This window comes from Bos grunniens, chromosome 8, assembly GCF_055505025.1.
Source record: "Bos grunniens cultivar Pamir isolate PY7600 chromosome 8, Bosgru_T2T1.0, whole genome shotgun sequence".
Classification (NCBI taxonomy): Eukaryota; Metazoa; Chordata; class Mammalia; order Artiodactyla; family Bovidae; genus Bos; species Bos grunniens.
In genome coordinates, this window is record NC_141172.1 from 8817510 (window position 1) to 8838436 (window position 20927).

At 45.7% G+C, this 20927-nt stretch overlaps 1 protein-coding gene across 9 annotated transcripts in view; it reads left to right on the plus strand.

The window, feature by feature from the left end:
• The window catches only part of ZNF395 (zinc finger protein 395), a 67419-nt gene that overhangs the window by 25213 nt on the left and 21279 nt on the right, over window positions 1-20927 (plus strand). Inside the window, exon 1 of one of the 9 annotated variants that reach the window (XM_086414823.1) lies at window positions 13-20509. The exons of the other annotated variants lie outside the window; for them this stretch is intronic. Within the exon in view, the coding sequence (XP_086270949.1) occupies window positions 20394-20509 (116 nt within the window). The 5' untranslated portion in view covers window positions 13-20393. Of the gene's footprint in view, window positions 1-12; window positions 20510-20927 lie in introns of those variants that run through there. 9 annotated transcript variants of the gene reach the window in all.

Below are 20927 nucleotides of genomic sequence, written 5' to 3' on the forward strand. Positions count from 1 at the left end.
GGTGACAGGGACTGAACAAGAACCACTCTGCTTTTTACAGATGTGCGGCTTGACTATTTTAAAATACAGTTTTTTTAAAAAATTTATTTATTTATTGAGGACTGCATTGAGTCTTTGTTGCTGTGTGGGCTTTTCTCTAGTTTCAGTGAGCGGGGGCCGTCTCTAGTTGTGGTGCTCAGGCTTCTCACTGTGGTGGCTTCTCTTGTTGGGGAGCGAGAGCTGTAGGAAGAGTGGGCTTCGCTAGTTGCCGCGTGTGGTCTCAGCAGTCGAGGCTCCCAGGCTCTAGAGCACAGGTTCAGTAGCTGTGGTGCACGGGCTTAGCTGCTCCGCCCCATGTGGGATCTTCCAGACCCAGGGATTGAACCCGTGTCTCCTGCATTAGCAGGTGGATTCTTTACCACTGAGCCACCAGGGAAGCCCCTAAAATGCAGTCTTTGTTAAAAAAAAAAAGTCAAAACTGACATACTTTTTACCAAATTGCTTAAAAATATGTCACCATAGGATGCAAGGATAACCAGAAGTCAGCGGAACCATATCAAATTAAAACCCATTTCCTGCTTTTTTAAAAATAAGTGTCCAGTGCCCCTCTTTCACTTTATATCTTCATTTTATTTATTTACTGGCCACGTTAGATCTCAGTTGCAACACGGAGTCTTTCATTGCATTGTGTGGGCTCCAGAACGGCCGTGGGCTCAGCAGTTGCAGTGCGAGGGCTTCTGTAGTTACGGCACGTGGGATCTTAGCTCCCCGAGCAAGGTTGGAACCCAAATTCCCTGCGTCGGAAGGTGGATTCTTAACCACTGGGCCACCAGGGAAGTCCCCCATTTCCTGTTTTATATAACAGTTTGGTTACTACATCAGAGAAGCCATGCAAGTATTTATCAGTTTCTTTAGGTAGGATGGTCCATATTAAATAAGTGGTGGAATGTGGGCTGGGTGGTGGTATTAATTTAATTTGACAGTTGTATGCAAAAACTGTTAATTAGTGGCTCTGAGTCAGCCTGGAAAGGGGTCCAGAAATGAGTGCCATAGGGTTCTATTCTTGGCGTTGAGCTGTTCAACATTTTTTTTCCATCCTTGTGGGTGAAGATACAGAAGGTGTGTTTGTCAACATTGTTGACAGTGTAGAGGTGGGAGGAATTGCTTATTTAGTAGATAGACCAAGATTCAGAGATATACAGAATGAGGGCTCAAATTTAGAAAAGAAATTCCGAGAGGGATAAATGTAAAGCCTGATTTAGTTTTTAAAATTTGAATTGTAATACTTATACATTCTGGTAAGATAATCCCCCTCCTGGAGACCACATTGCAGGTGTACAGGATGCTTTGTACACAGAGATTATTTAGAGTTGTTTTTTTTTCTTTCTTAAACTGTAATGAAAAATTGGAAACAACGTAAATGTCCAGTAGTGTAACTGGACAGGAAGTAATCCATAAGTGATTCTGATGGGTGTGTCTTCATAGTGGAATATTATGCCATTGATATCATGGTTAGGAATATTTTAAAATAACATGGGCAGATGTTTCTGCGAAAAGTTAAGGAGTATCTACAGTATGATTTCAAATCTTTTTAAGTTTTTGAAAATAGTTGTATTTATTCTGGGTGTGCTGGGTCTTTGTTGCTGCCCGTGGGCTTTTCTCTCATTGCGACGAGCGGGGGCTCCTCTCGCTGTGGCGTGCGGGCTTCTCATTGTGGTGGCTTCTTGTGTAGCATGGGCTCTAGGGCACGCAGGCTTCAGCAGGTGCAGCACGTGGGCTTAATAGTTGTGGCACACGGGTTTAGTTGCTGCAAGGCATGTGGGATCCTCCCGGATCAGGGATCGAACCTGTGTTTCCTGCATTGGCAGGTGGATTCTTTGCCACTGAGCCACCCAGGAAGCCCCTATGATTTCAAATCTTAAAATTAAAAAAGTGCGTAGAAAATGACTGGAAGGAAATATTCCAATAATTCTAATATCAAAATACTAATATTGGTTACTTCTAGATAGACAAGTTGAGTGACTTTTTTTTAACGTTTTAAGTTTGCTATTTATATTTTTTATAGCATGTATGTATGTCACAGTGGGAAAAACACTACCATATATTTTTTAAAAATATACTTCATTTTCTTGAGCAGTTTTATATTCACAGCGAAATGGAGAGGAAGATAAAGAAATTTCCCACATTCTCCCTGCCCCTCGCATGCACAGCCTCTCCAGCCATCGGCATCCCCTATCAGATGGTACATTTGTTGTAACTGATGAACCTATGCTGACAATTACTAATCACCCAAAATCCATAGTTTATATTAGGATATTCCGATTTCGGACAAATGTATCCACTGTTACAGTATCACATAGAGTATTTTCACTGCCCTAAAATCCTCTGTGCTCTGCCTATTCATCCATCCCTCTCCCTAACCCCAGGTAGCCCCTTTTATTTTTACTGGCTCCACAGTTTTGCTTTTTCTAGAATGTTATATGATCGGAATTGTACAGTGTGCTGTCTTTTCAGATTGGCTTATGTCACTCGATAATATGCATCTAATCTTCCTCCATGTCCTTTCCTGGCTTGGTAGTATAATTCTTTTCAGCATTTCTTTTTAGCACTGAATGCTACTGCTAAGTCGCTTCAGTTGTTTCCGACTCTGTGCGACCCCATAGACGGCAGCCCACCAGGCTTCCCCGTCCCTGGGATTCTCCAGGCGAGAACACTGGAGTGGGTTGCCATTTCCTTCTCCAATGCATAAATAGCACTGAATAGGATCCCATTATCTGGATGTAGCACAGTGTATTTATCCGTTCACCTTGGTTGCTTCCAAGTATGGGCAGTCATTATGAATGAAGCCGCTGTAAACATCTGTGTGCAGGTTTTTATGTGGATGTAATTTTTCAGCTCCTTTGGATAAATACCAAGGAATGCAACTGCTGTATCGTATGGTAGGAGAGTGTTCAGTTTTGGAAGAAACCACCAAAATGTTTTCCAAAGTGGCTGCACCACTTTGCATTCCCACCAGCAATAAATGAGAGTTCCTGTTGCTCTGTATCCTCACCAGCATTTGGCGTGGTCAGTTATCTGGATTTTGGCCATTCTCATCGGTGGGTAGTGGTATCATTTTAATTTGTATTTCCCTAATGACTTGTGATCACATCTTTTCATGTGCTTTTTTGGTTATCTGTATGTCTTCTTTGGTGAGGTATCTGTTAAAGTTTTTGGCTCACTTTTTAAAATGTTTGCTTTCTTACTGTTGAGTTTTAAGAGTTCTTTGTATGCTATGGATAATAGTCCTTTATCAGTGTGTCTTTTGCAAATATTTTCTCCCAGCCTGTGGTTTGTCTCTTCACTCTCCTGAACACTATTTTTAAAAAACATTGTATCATTCAGGGACAGGATGGGGTAAAGGTAGATGATTCATTCAGTGACTAATCTTGAGTTATTTACCTGCTATGTGTCAAGCACTGACTGGAGACACAAAAGAAGACTCAGTCTCTGACCTGAATTTGATGATCTGATTGAAAGCGGGAGACCAGTAGTCAAACAGACAAGCACAGTGTAGCCCCAGTGGTCCTCCAGGTGCCAAGGAGGGGACAGATCATGTGGGAAAAAGTTTGAGATTGTTCTGTTGTTCACAAGTTGAATGGGAGCCCTGAGTGACATGAGGTTTTTTTAGAAGTTAGTGTTAGTTGCTCAGTCACATCTGACTCTTTGAGACCCCATGGACTGTAGCCTGCAAGGCTCCTCTATCCATGGAATTCTCCAGGCAAGAATACTGGAGTGGGTAGCCATTCCCTTCTCCAGGGGATCTTCCCAACCCAGGAATCGAACCCTGCTCTGCTGCCTTGGCAGGCAAGATTCTTTACCATCTGAGCCACTGGGCAAGCCCTATTTTAGAATTCAAATCCCATTAATAACTGGATCAGAAATTTATCAGTCCAATCCCAGGATCTGGTGTTGATGGCCTCTGCTGGTCTTGTGCCATTTGGACCACTGTGGGGCTATGATTTAAAAAAAACATGAACAGAGAAGACGTCACCCACAGGAAGGGGCCTGGGATGCTGTGGGATTAGGAATGACAGGAGTATGCTCAGGGGCGTGGGCACCCAGTAGTGCTTTCAGATATTTTCACAGTTATTGACTTTTTCATCTCTGCTCCTGGTGTTAGAATATGACCAATGGATGGAACAATTACTTTATCCTCTCTAGCTTCAGATTCTTCCTCTGTAGAATGATTGCTTTACATGATTCCTTACCTGTTGAATGATTACATGGAAGGTGATGAGCTTTAAGGTTCCTTTAAACCGTAAAGACTGGGAGACCAGATTTCCGTTCTGTCAGAAAAGGAATTTTTTTTTAATTTGATTTTTTTATTTAGCTGTGCCAGATCTCAGTTGTGGCACACAGAATCTTTGATCTTTGTTGCCATGAGGGGTCTTTAGTTCCGACATTTGAACTCTTAGGTGCAGCATGTGGGATCTAGTTCCCTGACCAGGGATGAAACCCTTGCACTGGGAGTGTGAAGTCTTAGCCACTGGACCACCAGAGGAGTCCTGGAAAAGGAATTTTCTAGCTGGCAGGTCTGACCAACAGTGGAAATGTCTTCCCATGGAATAGTGAGCTCCCCATCATTGAAGGTATCCAGCGTGGGCTGAATGCTGTGGATTAAGGGTGCTGTCGAAGAGAACAAGAATTAGGCTGGCTTCCAAAGTCCTTTCCAATTCTTAGGTTATTGTGTGACCTGTCACAGCTGAAAGATAATGTGAAATATGGGATATACCTCTAATTGTACAGTACTAGGGTCAACATCATTGTTGTAAGCTTTTTAGAAAATGTTAATAAGTGGGTCCCAACATTTTCAAGAAATCTGCTGGTGTCATTTTAGAAAGGAGGAAGAGAACTATTCAGTGGTGGCTCAGGAGTCAGTTTGTGGCCAGGACTGCCGAAAATTGAATTTTTTCTTTAGGAAAAGCAAGAAATCAGAGGTGGAGTGGAGATGGCAAATAATGATAAACAAAGCAGGCTGACATTTGGAAGACTAACGTGTTTATTGGGCAGTTGTATTCAGTATAATGAATGAATCAAGCTGGGGACCTTTAATTGACTCCTGGGGTCCTCTGCTTGGCTGTGGAGGACCTGAAAGTGTCCTTGACTACCTCCTTCCTCATGTTTTCCAGGCAGGTTTCTATTACCAGGTTATTGTTGTTACTGAGCTCAGTCACTCAGTCGTATCCGACTCTTTGTGACCCCGTGGACTATAGTCTGCCAGGCTCTTCTGTCCATGGGAATTCTCCAAGGAAGAATACTGGAGTGGGTTGCCATTTCCTTCTCCTGGGGATCTTCTGGACCCCGAGGTCAAACCTCGAACCCAGGTTACCTGCATTGCAGACTGATTCTTTACCATCTGAGTCACCTGGGAGACCCTCAGCACATTAAATGCCATCCTGACACCAGGGAGGAGTCTGAACTGTGGCTGCTCTGTGGATCTAGTGACAGTGACGACAAGGAACAGATAAAGACACTTTTGGGTGGGATTTTCCAGAAATGCATATGTTAATGTTATTTTATGTTAGTAAATGTGTGATTTGAATAAAAATGTTTTTGTTTTCACATTTTTATTGTTTGTTGCTTCCGTGTGGAAGTTTGATTTTGCCTAAATTTTACTCAAATATGTGGTTTATTTAGAATCCACTCTGGTTCAACATTTTAGATTTTCTTGCTGATATTTTTGGATTCCTTCTTTTGTTGGGAGCACTGTCAGGGCTAACTCACATAGCAAATGTTTCTCAGAAATTCCGCAAGGAGAATAGAGGTTTATCTCATCTTTTGGAGAAGAATGCAAGATTTATGTCACCAGGCCATTCATGCCGGCCTTTTGGCATTTGAAAGAATCAGTATTAGGCAAGAAAGTGTTTTTTTTTTTTTTTTTTTTTTTTTAATTTTTTGGCTGGACTAGGTCTTTGTGGCTGTGCAGGCTTTTCCCTTGTTGAGACGAGAAGGGGTGCTCTCCAGTCGAGGTCCGCGGGCTTCTCATCGCAGCGGCTTCTTTTGTTGCAGAGCATGGGCTCTGTGGTTCAGGGGCTTCAGCAGTTGCGGCTCCCAGGCCCTAGAGCACAGGCTCTGTAGTTGTGGTGCATGGGCTTAGTTGCTCCCAGGCATGTGGAATCCTCCGGGACCGGGGATTGAACCTGTATCCCCTGCATTGGCAGGCAAATGCTTTACCTTTGAGCTGCCAGGGAAGCCCGAAAGTGCTTTCTTCATGTGGAGCAATTTCGGGGTGCTTACCTAGGGGGCGTCAGTTTTAGGTGTATGTAAAAAGTACAGACAGAACTCTGTAATTGAGAACTAAAGTGGGAAATCTTTGTGCCTTTGATGATGAAGGGCTCAGGCCGCCTTTATCTCAGCATCATTTGGATCTCACACAGTATATGGCACATCGACTGTGCTTGTTGAGTTGCTCGGAATCAGTTCCCTGGGCCACATAACAGTAAGTATGGGAAAAACTTAGGCTATCAGATTTTTTTTTTTTTTTTAAGGCAAAAACACGATAAGAAATAACAGCTCTCAGCCGTTTTTGTCCTTTGAGTATTAGGAAGCCATAAAACTCTCTTAGTAAAAACAACCACACGGGGTGGCTGTTTTTCAAAGTGCAAGGGGGCGGGGGAGTTGGTGGTGGTGGGGGAGGAATGAAAACCTCCCTGTCCTCTTTCTATTTTTCTTCTTCAGCCGAACACGAATTGCTCCTGGTGTGCCGCTCTTAAATTCCTGTGTCCTCTATCCATTTTAATCTTGTTATCTATTTTTATGGCGACTGTCACCATGGTACTTGTGCACTTTACATAGCACAACAGAGATTTCAGATATCTCATAGGACAGCTCGAAGTTCTGCTGCAGCCAGGGAGAACCGGTGCTGGGGTAGTTTTCTTTTTAAATTGAGGTGTAATTTGCATACAGTGGAATGCTCAGATCTGAACGGTGCCGTTTGATCAGTTTTGACAAATGCATCCCGAGACAGAACCTTTCTGTCACCTCCGAAGTGTTCCTGTGACCTTTTTGAGTGAATCCTCACCGCAACCAGAAGGACCACAACTCTGATTTCTAAGAGCCTAGGCTAGTTTTGGTGACCCTGGGTCCTTAATAATAGACTTTTGTGTTTCTATGGGCTTTTCACATGGCGTTTTGAAGAGGTGGAGAGTGTGTGTGTGTGTTTAAAAGATCGGTGTTTTGTGTGATTAGGTGGCCCTCAGGAGTAAATGAGATTTTGGAACTTGTCTGATGTGGTGGTCAGCTTCTTCCTTCTCATGAACCCATGGGATCGGAATTGATGTTAAAAATCCTGATTCCCAGATGGAAGGGTCTGAAGCACAGCTGGTTGGCTAGGGGCCCTGGTGTGGATTACGTGTGGTTGGGTGAGAGCTGCCATTATGGGCGAGTCTGTGTGTGTGTGTGTGAGTGTGTGTGATGTTGAACAGCTGGAATGCTCAACTCGAACAACTGAAATCTTTCCTAGGACATCCCTTTATATTACCCAGAAGCCCTCTGACATGCCTTTCTCGTTTTTTTCTTGTCTCTTCCCTGAACTGGCGTATAAATTGAACCATCCACAGAGTCACAGAGCTGGGATCCTAATACTTAAAGATCTGTGTTGCAAAGCCCACTGCTTTGCACCACTCTGCTTTCAGCCTCCTAGGGAGTTGTATGGCAGATTCAGTTAGAAATTGCCCCCAAACATAGGACTGAGATGTACGGAACAAGGTCGGTTTCTTTTTAAAAAATCACATGGTGAAATGCAATTTTCATTACACAAGAAGTACATGAACACATTCTCTGTAGGAAAAAAAAAAATGCAAACCTTCCAGAGCAAAACCAAATCTTCCTTAACAACCACTTGTAATCCCAGTCCTTCCCCAGAGGTTAACCACTGTTACGAGTTTGTTGGTGTTCTCAGATGCTTAACATACTTGCAATTATACCTGTAGAACTAAAAAAAAAAGTGCGCTGCAAGTAGTATTGTGCTCCCCACACCCCCCTTACATCTTGGTGATAACTCTCTGTCACTGTGGATAGGTCTTACTGATTTTACCTCCTGCATAACCTTCCTTAGAAGGCTAAACCGTTGTTTGTGGGTTTCCCAGGTGGCGCTAGTGGTAAAGAACCTGCCTGCCAATGGGGAAGACATAAGAGATGTGGGTTTGATCCCTGGGTGGAGAAGATCCTCTGGAGAAGGGAATGGCAACCCACTCCAGTATTCTTGCCTGGAGAATCCCATGGACAGAGGAGCCTGGTGGGCTACAGTCTATGGGGTTGCAAAGAGTTGGACATGACTGAAGCGACTTAGCACACACACAGTTGTTTAATTTAGCCTAATTGATGGCCATTGAAGTTATTTCCAAATCCCCTACTGATACAAATGCTGTCACAGTAGACATGGCCAGACATGCCTGCTTGTCACGCATGTGACCAAGGATAGATACTGAGAAAGGGGATTTGCTGGGTAACAGGGTACTTTAATTTTTTTTGTTGTTGTTGTATTTATTTATCTGGCTGCGCTGGGTCTCAGTTGTGGCATGTGGAATCTTTAGTTGAGGCGCATGGGATCTAGTTCCCTGACCAGTGATGGAACCAGGCCCCCTGCATTGGGGAATGCGGAGTCTCAGCCACTGGACCACCAGGGAAGTCCTGATACTTTAATTAAAAAAAAAATAAAGACCCATTACAGGGTCAGTTCTGAGCTTGGGCTTGATGTAGGCCAGAAGTTCTTCAGGTGGGCTCAGACACAAAGCAGTTGTTTTCTGAGAATGGGACAGGCCCCAGGGTGTGCGAGTATGCAGTTTGGCTGGGAAGCTGGGTGTTGGGGAGAGTCCGTTGAACCCCATAGTCAGTTGGGTCTAGTTCCCCGAGGACTTTGACCTGTGTGTTGGAGAAGAATCACTGGATGGATGAGCAGCCGTGGTGGCCCCTAGATGCTGAATTCTAAATCTAGTTCACTCCCTAGCTGGAGACCTTCAACCCATCTGTGATGGTTCTCTGTCCATCTTTAGAATACAAAGTGTGGCTTCAACACGCAAGCCAAGGGTCAGGCCTCTGGAAGCATTTTTGTGTTCTTTAAAAAAAAAAAACAAAAAACCTAGAACACCGTCTGTGTTACTCCTGTTGGCAGTTCCATTGTGCTTGGAGAAGGACGGAGTGTATCTCTCTGTGTTTACCCTTCTTCCCATCATCTCTAGATCTCTGAGAACTCCTGGAAGACAGGAAAAGTCATCGTCAGGCCAAACCCATGCCTTTAGGAGGGTGTGTGGCAAGGAAGGGCTTGGCTCTGTCCTTTTTGAACGGAGCATGCTGATGCTACTGGTCACCCAGCTGGTGAGGGCAAGGTCCCGTTGCAACCTTAATCATCCTACGTGCGTTCGCCTTCAGATTTCTTACGCAGAGGTTAGAAAACAGTTCTGGTTCTGAATCCAGGGCCCCCCCACTGATTGCACTCGCACAGTTATCCAAACCCAGTAAGGCAATTTATATTGCCGCCTTTGGGGGTGTTGACCCGCTTCGGTCAAGGTTGGCACCCTATTTTATCTCTCTCATTTGCTAGACTCTCCCAGGGCTCACTGGCCTAAATCTTTCTGGTCCTTTGAGTGTGCCGTCCCCGTGACAGCCCATTGAGCTGACTGTCCTGGGGTTTCACAAGTTCTTTCTCCATGGGCAGCCACCTGTGTCCCCAGTGTGTGGATGATTCTCTTAAGTTTATAGGTGGCGGTGGGTAGCGTGTTTCCTTTTGGTTTAGTACTTTTGCATCGATGCTGGACAAAACGATTTGTTTGTTTGTTTTACTTTGTGATAACGGTAGGATGACAATCCAGTCTACACAGACAGAGGTCCCTATGTCAGAGCTCTTCCATGATTTCTGTTTCCCCTCCCCACTTAAATGTATTACACTGCCCTTGTCAGTGTTCAGCCTTACTGTCAGCTTTTCCCTCCTTGAGCGAAGTTTTCCCTGTAGTCTTGTCTCATCACCACCCAGAGCTTGATGCCTTTTTTAAGGCTAACGTTTATTGAACTTAGCCCTGGAGGTTTCTTTTCCCATTCCTTCCTGGGCTTTTCTCTCAGACCTGGGTGATCAGAATCTCTAGGAAGGGGATCTTGGTGACTCTCTCTCTCTCTTTTTTTAAAAATTTATTTGGTTGTCCTGGGTCTTAATTGTGTCATGTGGGATCTTTGTTCCCTGACCAGGGATCAAACCTGCCCCCCTGCATTGGCAGGTGGATTCTTATCCACTGTGCCACCAGGGAACACTTTCTTTTTAAAAAAGTTGTATTGGAGTATAGTTAATTTCCAGCGTTGTGTTATTTCTGTTGTCCAGCAGAGTGACTCAGTTATACACGGTTCTGTCACTTCCTAGCTCTGTGGCCTTGGGAATGTTGCTCAACCTTCCCACGTCTCAGTTTCCTCATCTGTCAAGTGGAGGAGGTGATACTGCTTCTCTCGTGGGGCTATTGTGAGGGATGAAGTGAGACACAGTCTGTGAAATACATAGCCAGTGGCCAGCCCTTCTGTCTTTGAGTAATGATAGCTCTCGGAACATTCCTGAACAACTATAGTCTTTGAAAGGCTGCAGGATGGACAGAATGCTGGGTTTCTCTTGCCCTTGACTCTGACAGTTCTAATGAAGCAGATAGACGCGATCTGGGGGCTTGTGAACACCCAGGGGCCTTTCCTCTCAAAAGAGTCTAGCTGTCTGCGTGGCCCAAGTTCAGCCTCCCTGCCTGACCTGGGGTGGGATTCCATGTGGTCCCAGGGGCCAGCAGTGGCTTACCAGTGCTGGGCAGCCACTGTGGTGACCCACCGCATGCCAGGGTCATTCTTCTCTTTTCTCAGAGTGCATGTGTGTGGGCCCGTTGGTCCTTCCGTTTGGTCCACATTAACTTTGTTACTTTGGCTCAGTCACTAGCGAATGTGCTCTCATCCTCTGTCCATTTCAGGAAAAACATCCAAGAGTGGATGCCTGGATATCCTGAGCTCAGACAGGCATGCCCCCTCATTTAGCCTGTTTCTCCATCTCTCTGCAGCCTTTGAACTCATCCTCAGGCCCACAGTTATTGGGACATGTGTGTGCGTGTGCTCAGTCATGTCCGACTCTTGGGGGCGCCATGGACGGTAGCCCAACAGACAGGCGGCTCTGTCCATGTGATTTCCCAGGCAAGAATACTGGAATGGGTTACCATTTCCTTCTCTAGGGTATCTTCCCGACCCTGGGATCAAATTGGCGGGTGGATTCTTTACCACTGAGCATCTCCCACATTGGCGGGTGGATTCATTACCACTGAGCTACCTGGGAAGCTGAGAATTCCATAAATGGCCACCCCAGAGAAAGCCACTTCCTTGGTGGGTTGGGCCTGGGGCAAGCCCCCTCCCTCACTGTGCCCGTTTTCACAATGTATTTATTTAAACCATCTTCTATACTGTATTCACTTAGGTTGACTTTCTGTTTTGTGGAGGAAACGTGTTTGTCTCCCTCACCCTCCAGTCACTCAGCAGATTTTTTTTTTGTTCGACCCATAACATTTTATTTCGACTTAACTGTGTCAAGCACTGAAAATATTAACATGCATAGTCATCTATGTTTATGAGCTTCATCCTAAAAACCATCTTTTTAAAACTGGGCTTTGGTTTCAGATTGCTGAATTTTTTTTTTTTTTTGCCTTTTCCTGAAAGAAGCAGATTCTGATCCATTCATCTAATTGCACAGATCGCTGACTGTCACTCATGAGCATATGAAGTGCTTTAATAAACAAGAGCTGGGTGTGAGATGCAAGTGGAGCTCAGTGAGGCCTAAAGTTCTCTGAAAGAAGAGTCTGAAGCTGAGGCTCCTTTGTTATTCCGTTGAGTTTATGGGCAGGAACCTGGCACATATGTTTAGCACCAGCAGATTATTTTAGCTCGCAGGTGCTGGGGTCCTGTGGTGCCCCTTTCCCTGGGTTTCCGGTGAGCTGGCACTGCCCTGTGTGCTGGGTGGGTCTGCACGGGTGAACGCATGTCCAGATCCAGGCAGCTGGGATCTGGGACCAAGGATTTGGGAGGGTTGCTCACAGAGGCTGGTCACGCTGGTCACGCTCCGCCTCGGAGAGGCTTGGCAGCGGGCCTTGAACCACCCCGGGCAGGCCACCAAGATGGAGATTTTGGCCAGGGGCGGGGGAGGAGAGCAGACTTGGAACTGTGTGCTGAGAGCCAGGTGAGGGGCCAGTCACATGGGCCCTGCCTTGGGCTCAGGGCAGAGCCGGCCAGCTGGGTGTTGAGCTCAAAGCTGGGAGCCCTGGCGTTGGTTCCCCATGGCCAGCTGGCCTCTAGGTGGAATATGTTGAATTTCTCAGTTCCCCTGCTTGCCGAAATCAGTTCCGTTGTGATTTCAGTTAATTAGTAACTCACTCATGGTCAACTTTTTTTTTTAAGTATTTTATTATTTAAGTATTTTATTATTTTATAATAAATAATATTATATAATATTATAATATATAATTATATATTATATGTTATTTATAAATAATATATATAATACAAATATATAAAATATATAATATTATATTATTATATATTAATATTGGCTGTGTCTTGCAGCATGTGAGATCTTAGTTCCGTGACCAGGGATTGAACCCATGCCCTCTGCTGTGGAAGCGAGGAGTCTTAACCACTGGACCACAAGGGAAGTCCCCATGGCCAGCTTCTTGATTCCCTTTAGAGTTAGTAGCTGCATCACTGATTCTGGTTGAACACCCTTTCACAACCTCAGTTCCCAGGTGCCGGCTGGACTGTGGCTACTAAGCTGTCCGAGTGGCGGCCATGTCTGTTAGCTGCCCAGTGCCAGTTTGGGATCAGGCAGCAGAGGAGGGGACACATCTGTGGAGACCCTTCCGGATACTGGGAAGTGGCCTCAGTTTTCACGGTGAGGCAGGAAACTGAGGCTCTGAGGTGGTGGCTTGTTGCCAGACGTCACACCGGCCAGGGTCACGGGCTTGCCTGGAGCACTTTTCCTGAAGCGGTGCCCTTGGCAGTGTGCCCAGACTCAGCTTCTCTGGTTCCATTTTGAGCAGCCGGTTTCAGTTACTCAGGTGTATCCAGCCTTTTTTTTTTCCCTCGGCCACAGAGCTCCTGGGGGATGGGAAGCATTCATGCGGCTCTTGGGGAAAATGCTCCAGTCCCAGGAGCGAAGGGTTGTCTCCCAGGAGAAGGTGCCAGAGTGACAGTGTGGGGGAACTGCCCCCATCCTGAAACAGGAAACTTGTACTGGGAAGCGGGGAGTCAGAGTGGAGGCAAAATTTAGATGAAAAATTGATCCGTGGAAGGACCTCCTTGATGATCCAGTGGTTAAGACTCCGAGCTCCCGATACAGGGGGCCAGGGTGCGATCCCTCCCCCCAAAAACAGTTGATCCGTGGAAGCGGGATATGGTCCTTCTGACCAGACACGTCTGTTCCCTTGGCCAGTCAGCCATTCTGGTCTTAAAACTAGTTCTGTTCGTTATCCAGCTCTTATTGCAAGCTCCTAAGTGTCATCGGCCACTAGAATGTTCTGTCATTCTAACAGCACGTGTTCCTTGTCTCATTACCTGTAATTTCCAAGACTGCACTTTATTTTGTCCTGGCTTACGTTTGGCTCTGGTGGCTCCCGGGTGGGACTTGGATTCCGGAGGGGTATTGGGGCCCTTCCCTTCCCTGTTGCTCTTTTCTGCTTGCTGCTGCTAAGTCACTTCAGTCGTGTCCGACTCTGTGCGACCCCATAGACGGCAGGCCACCAGGCTCCCCCGTCCCTGGGATTCTCCAGGCAAGAACACAGGAGTGGGTTGCCATTTCCTCCAATGCATGAAAGTGAAAAGTGAAAGTGAAGTCGCTCAGTCATGTCTGACCCTCAGCAATCCCATGGACCACAGCCTTCCAGGCTCCTCCGTCCATGGGATTTTCCAGGCAAGAGTACTGGAGTGGGGTGCTATTTCTGCTTGGCTCATTCTTATTTGCGTGTGGTGCTTTCTCATCCATAAATTTGGCTCCCCTCTCCTGGCCCAGCCCCCAGACCAGGTGGCTCCTTTCTTGGGTACCTGCAACCCTGTGTGCTCTGATTGTCCACCCTGGGAGAGGGCTCCTGCCTTCTTATTACCTATTGATTTTGGCCAGGAAAGTCACCAGATGACTCTCACCTTCCCTACAACCCCCCTAGCACCACCTCCCCCCACCACCCCCAGTCTGTTTATTTAGGATTGCCAGGGTAGGTGATTATTCATTCAAATGACTGCTGAGTTCCACCTGGTTTTTCTGCTTTAACCACTTCAGAGAAGAAATAGAGCCTGCATATCTTTGCCTTCAGAGAGGCAGGAACACAAGGGGCCCCTGTGTCTCGGGATCGGCATTTCAGGCATCACAGTCACACAGCTTCCCTTTCTGGGGTGTGCACCACTCAGGGACTTACCTAAGGGGCCCCATGTTGTTAGGCATTTTGTTTTTGAATTGTTATTTATTTTTAAAAAATATTTATTTATTCGGCCGTGCTGGGTCTTAGTTGCGGCAGGTGGGATCTAGTTCTCTGATGACCAGTGATCCAACCAGGGCCCCTTGCATTTGGGAGCTTGGAGTCTGAGCCGCTGGACCACCAGGAAAGTCCCTGTGAGGCATTTTAAATTCTTTCCTCTGTGCTTTAGATTTGGGAAGGTGGTTCTTATGTTGCCAGTTTTCCCTTTTCATAACTGTAAGTGCCTCTGATAGACTTCCCTGGTGACTCAGGGTAAAGAACTTGCCTACCAGTGCAGGAAATGCAGGAGACACTGGTTCAACCCCTGGGTCAGGAAGATCCCCTGGAGAAGGGTATGGCAACCCACTCCAGTATTCTTGCCTAGAGAAGCCCATGGACAGAGGAGCCTGGCGGGCTACGGTCCATGGCGTCGCAAAGACTCATACACAGCTGAGCGACTGAGCATGCATACGCACAAGCACCTCTGATAGATCCCTTCTTCCCGGTGAAGCTCACACTTCCTTCCTCACAGCACTGTGAGGATCAGACGAGGCAACACAAAGGCCCCAGGGAACTCCAAAGCCCTTCCATCTGAGCCCCTGTCCTGCTGCAGGGTCTCCACTTGCAGGGAAGAGAGAACGAGTCCAGGGATGAGAGAACGAGTCCAGGGATGAACTAGGAAAAGCTGCAGACAGCCCAGCTGACTAGGCCAGCAAAGCAGTGGCCTTCTGAAGGAGCCTCAGTTTTCTCAGCTATAAAATTGGGATTAAATTGTCCCTCCGTGTTTCCTTGAGTTGCTGGGAGGTCCGGGAAAACAGGAAGCCCCCAGATGTGTGTTTCAAAGTACGTGGAATCCCGAGTGCTATTCAGGCATTCATGGGTGGTTTGGGTTAATGTGCAGGAGGGAAGCTTTCTCTGCAAACCGCTGGAGGGAACTGTCAGTGCTCTGAGGCCGGTTCTCCCCGCCTCCTGCGTGCTGGCTCTGGGTAGAATGCCGAGTCAGCAGTCAGGCATCTCCCTGCCTCCTGCGGGAACTCTCACATAGTTTTGGTACGGCCGAATCAGGTTTAACCACAGTACAGGCACCCACATGTACACACGTGCATGCGTGCCCCGTGCAGGTAGGAAAACAGCGCTGGCCCAGCCCTCCACCTCGCCTGGCATGTTTGTAGGCGTGCTTTTACTTATCCCTGCTTCCTTAAACAGCATGCTCTACCTGTTTTCAAGAACACCCTGCCTAAGTCCCCTACACACGAGCCTTCGAGATGCGAACTTTCAAAGATGCAAGTGTGTATTCTCATGTTTCGCCTCATAAATCGGTTCACGTGTCTGGCATGCCCTGTCACGTGCATGTGTCCTCTACAAGTGGTGGTAGTTTTGTGTACTTTACAGAGTGCAGTGTCTTTATTTGAACCCCAGGATGTCCAAAAGCAGGGCTTCGCAGGCGATGCTACTGGTAAAGAACCAGCCTGCCAATGCAAGAGACGTTAAGAGACTTGGGTTTGATCCCTGGGTCAGGAAGATGCCCTGGAGGAGGGCATGGCAGCCCACTGCAGTATTCTTGCCTGGAGAATCCCGTGGACAGAGGAGCCTAGCAGGCTACAGTCTATGGGGTTGCACAGAGTCTGACACGACTGCAGCGGTTTAGCACGCACACATCCGAAAGCAGGTGCAAGAACAGCAGTGATGTACCTGGTACTGTTAAGTGCCAGCCGTTGTACTATACTAGTGACTTTTCGAGGTACTGTCAGATTACAAACAATTTTCTTTTTTTATGTGTGTTTGTTTTTTATGTACTATTTGTGTGAAAAATATCATAAACCTATCACAGTACAGTACTATATAACTGATTGTGTTAGCTGGATACCTAGGCTAACTTTGTTAGACTTACGAACATGTTGGACTTACTAACACTCTTTCAGAACTTGTTTGTATATAGGGGACTTACTGTACGTTCTTAGAACCAAGTCTAAACGCTAAAATGCTACCCTTACTTTTGACATCTGCCTATCATTTTAGGGTGAGTAGTAGGTCTTATTTCTTACATTATTTTTTTTTAACTGTATTTTATTTTTAAAATGTTTACTTATTTATTTTTGGCTGCACTGTGTCTTTGTTGCTACATAAGGGCTTCTCATTGAGGTGGCTTCTCATCGTGGCGCACAGGCTGTCGACCACGTGGGCTTTAGCAGTTGTGACTCATGGGCTTAGTTGCTCCATGGTGTGTGGAATCTTCCCAGACCAGGGATCGAACCCACATCTCCTGCGTTGGCAGGTGGATTCTTAACCCCTGGAGCACCAGGGAAGTGCGCAACATATTATTTTTTAATCTGGGGCTTTCCTTACCTATGGGAATAGCAACATCTGTTCAAAATCATGCATTTAATGGGATAAGCAGGGGCTTGCTGTCTTGGGGAGATGGAGTCCCTTGGAGCTTCAGGTCCCTGAGCCCTGTGTTTCATACAGAGTAGTGCATGCATGACAGCCGTGAATAAAGGACACTGCTGGTTTTGTAAGCAGATGAGGAGGTAGGTGTGAAGGAAGAGGAAGTACAGTTGTTCCTGGGCTGAACTGTGAAAACCCTTTCCTTCCCTGTGGGCAGCGCAAACCGAATGGTCTCTTTTACTTGACTAGAATGGCTCTTGTGCATTCACACCAACAAAAGTATTTGTGGATCGGAGTCATTTATTGTTTGCTGGAGAAAATTCAGTGTAACCAGATAAGGTGACCTGTTTCTGCAGCCTGTATGCTGGGATATGAAAATAGCACCGCTATTTGGGGCCCTAATTTTCCCCTTCCATTTTGCTGTTACTTCTATTACTCAATGATGGGAAGGCTGGGCCCTCAGTTACAGGAGATCCTGTGGAGAAGATCCAGCCCTGAAGGGGAGATGGGCAGCCTTTAAGATCTCTGCCAGTCCTGATCGCCTAATTTTAATTTTACTAGCAGTCTAAACTGTTATACATTGAGACAGTATAATCCGGTTTTTAAAAACCTTCAGATGAAGACACGACTAAGATGACTTGAGAATCCAAATGGTCATCCTCTGAACAGCTGATTTAGAAATCTTGGCATTGAATCAATTACTAATATGCTCAATGCTATGATCTTAAGCTCATACCATGAAAAAACTAAAATGCACACTACACATTTAAAAAATGGTGTCATAGGGCCTGATGTGTAACTTGAGAGACCTAGATGTTTTAGCACAGGCCCTTGGCTACTCTTGGAGATTTTTCTGTCCAAAACCAGGCTGAGAAAAAGGTCCTCTGGGAAGAAATAATCAATATATGCTCAATGAAGTGAGGTGTTTTTTGTTGTTGTTGTTGTTGTTTTTTTACTTTTCCTGGAGAAGGCACCCAGAAGAAAATAAAGCTTGAGAACCAGGTAGGATTTGGGCAGTGAGGACAAAGTATGACAACTTGCTTCTTTCTGCCAAGCAAGGTTCAGATGGTGAGGACCACAGACATATTTGCATATAATCATCAGTATGCTGTGGACGCATGCAGCATCTCTCAACAGAGATCATCCCTGGTCAAGGATTGCTGAAAAATGAATTGTTTGGGACCAATGAATTGTCCTATTCTCCACTGAATTCCATTAGGCAATAAAAGATGTGGTGTGCTGCAGCATTTTTGACCTTTACGTGAGCTTAGAATGTCACATGGAAGGAAGACATTAAGTGAAAACATTACAGATTTAAAAGAACATAATAGCAACACTGATAAAAGATTAAGAACAATATGCAAAATATTAGCCAAAGATCTAAAAACTCAAATCGTTGCTCTGTGCAGTGGTTACTCAGGGGAGATCATAAAACAGAAAGCTGAGGTTTAGTGGGGAATCTCAGCAGAGGAGTGACGCCCCTCACCTTGGTCCCCAAATTATTCATTAGAGAAGCAGCAGTCTTCCACGCTTTGGCATGTGGAAGTCTTACTCCAAGCCTCACCCTCTTTAATGACAAAAACAAACAGGAAAACAAAACAACCCCTCCCCCCCCCCAAAAAAACCCCCTTTGGTTGTGTAATGAATCAGTTTGACTCTATGACCTGTGTCCTGCAAGTGCTACTCAGTGATGTCATAGCTTGTTGCCATGGGAGGCTAAAGAGAGCAATCACTGTGCATGAGGGCATGCACACACACACGTGGATGTGCTGAGACGAGGGGTTGTCTGGCAACAGTCACATGTCAAATGGCAATTTGCAGCTTAGAACCACAGAGAGGGTTTGTTTTCTTCTTCTGTCTGTTCCAGTTATTAAACTGATGGCAGATGTCCTCATTAAGAGCTGTTAGCACATCAGAAGATGTTTGCTGAGCTTGGAAAAGGGCTCACCCCTTTTGGACATGGACCAAAATACATCTCCGGTAGCCAACCGCACCCTGGGGGCAGGGGGACAGCAGAGGGCATGAGAAGCAAAGACAAGCAGGTTCTCTTAAAACTCTACATCAGCCAGGAAGTCTTTTTTAGCATGAGTTTATGTTTTAGTCAAGGACTTCCCTAACTCGAGAATGTAGCATTGTAAAGTTGGATTTGCCTACTTGTTGAAACACTGTCATTGTTACCCTGAAATAGATGTTTCTTGATTTCTCTTTATGGTACCAGAACTCTGTGGCAAGTTAGGAACTGACTGGCTTATATGGAACATCTATAGCTCTGAAGAAAGAAAGTAATAGGGAAGTGAATAGAAAGTAGAGATCAGGGAAGGAAGATTTGAAGGGGGCAGTGGTTATATTGATAGAAACATACTGGGAGAGAGTTGGGACCCTCGATCTAAGGTATAAAGTGACAAGCAGTCCTGGAAAGCCCCTGGCAAATTCCATATTAACCTGGCACCTCTGCCTGTCTGCATGGCAGACCTTTGTACATGTGTGCATGCTAAGTCAGTTCAGCCATATCTGACCCTTGGACTGTAGCCCGCCAGGCTCCTCTGTCCATGGGATTCTGCAGGCAATATTTCTCCGGAATGGGTTGCCACGCCCTCCTTCAGGGGATCTTCCCTACCTTAGGGATCAGACATGCTTCTCTTACTCTCCTGTATTGGCAGACGGATTCTTTACCACTAGCGCCTCCTGGGAAGCCTGGCACACCTCTGTAGGTGCTTGAGTTCATTTCTGAATTCCTGAAGGAATTCAGGAATTGAGGGATGGTGTTATCTCCCAAGCCGTGTTCCTGATTCAGTGCTGGTCAACACACTTGGCCATCCCACCCAGCCTACATTTAATCTAGAGTCATATTTTTTCACTTCCATGCTGTCAGTCCCCAGTGTAAATTTGGCTAAAATTTTCCTTAACTTTTGGGATTGATTCCGTATCTCTCTGCACCCTCACGAGGGCAATATGTGTATAAAGTTCTTCCCAAACCACTAAATGATTAACAATGACCTGGACTGTTAAACAAGATCAGAGGAAAGCACTGACCTTTATTTTGTAGGTAGGAAGCTAAGGTGCAAGTGGAAAAGGGATTTTCAAGGAAAGGAAAAAGCACAGGAGATGGATGCAGAAACTTGCAGGATTGGGAGCTGGGTTTTATTTGGTTTTGCTTTATTTTTTTCCTATCGAGGTTCACTGACTTAGGGGAAAAAATACCATGTAGGTCAGAAGCAACTTGAGTGTTTTCTTTTGAGACATCTCATACCTACTGGACTGATGGCAGTATCATGCCCTTTGACACCAACGAGGCAAGAGTTCAGTCCCTTGGGACTGCCTTTCATGGTTGTGTTGCCTTGGCAACCTAAGCTGGCAGTGGCTCAGTTTCCTCATCAGAAATAAAAGACCATATGTTTGTCTTAAGTTGTTCTGAGGATTAAATTAGATACAGTTTGTGAAAGCTCGTGCTATTGGGCATTTAATAAAGGCAGTTTCCCTTCCTTCTTTCTCTTCTGCTTTTAAAAATTAAGATTTGAGTGCACTATAAATAAAGCAAATCATAAAATGTATTTCAGGGTGGAATTCAGGCCAGTCAAAGGAGAAAGGCCAAAGAATGCATGTGGAAAGAAGCCGGAAGTGGGCATGTTCACCAGCTGTGCAAATCCAGCAGGCTTTGGAAGGTGCAGCTTCACAAACCAAATAAAAAGTGTTCTTTATGTTAAAAAAAAATAAAGACTTAGGAAAAAAAAAAACGTCATCAGAGACTGTGAGCCAAATATTTCAGGCTCCTTCTGAAGACTGGAAGCCCAGGAATTTTGGAAATACTACCCTTTCTTCATGTTCAGTGGTAGAAACCTCACACTTCCTGCTGTGGAAAGTGGGGGCGGCCACTGTGTTTTGTGTGTGTGGTTTTTTTTTTTTTGGTCAAGAGCAGGGTTATTTCTTTCTCTGGATGGTTGCTGCCATCTGACGTCTCTAAGTGGCACTGTGGCTTTGCTTATAGCTCAGCGACATTAAACAGCGGGTTATGGGTATCCCTGGTGGCTCAGTGACAAAAAACCTGCCTACCAATGCAGGAGACTTGGGTTCCATCCCTGG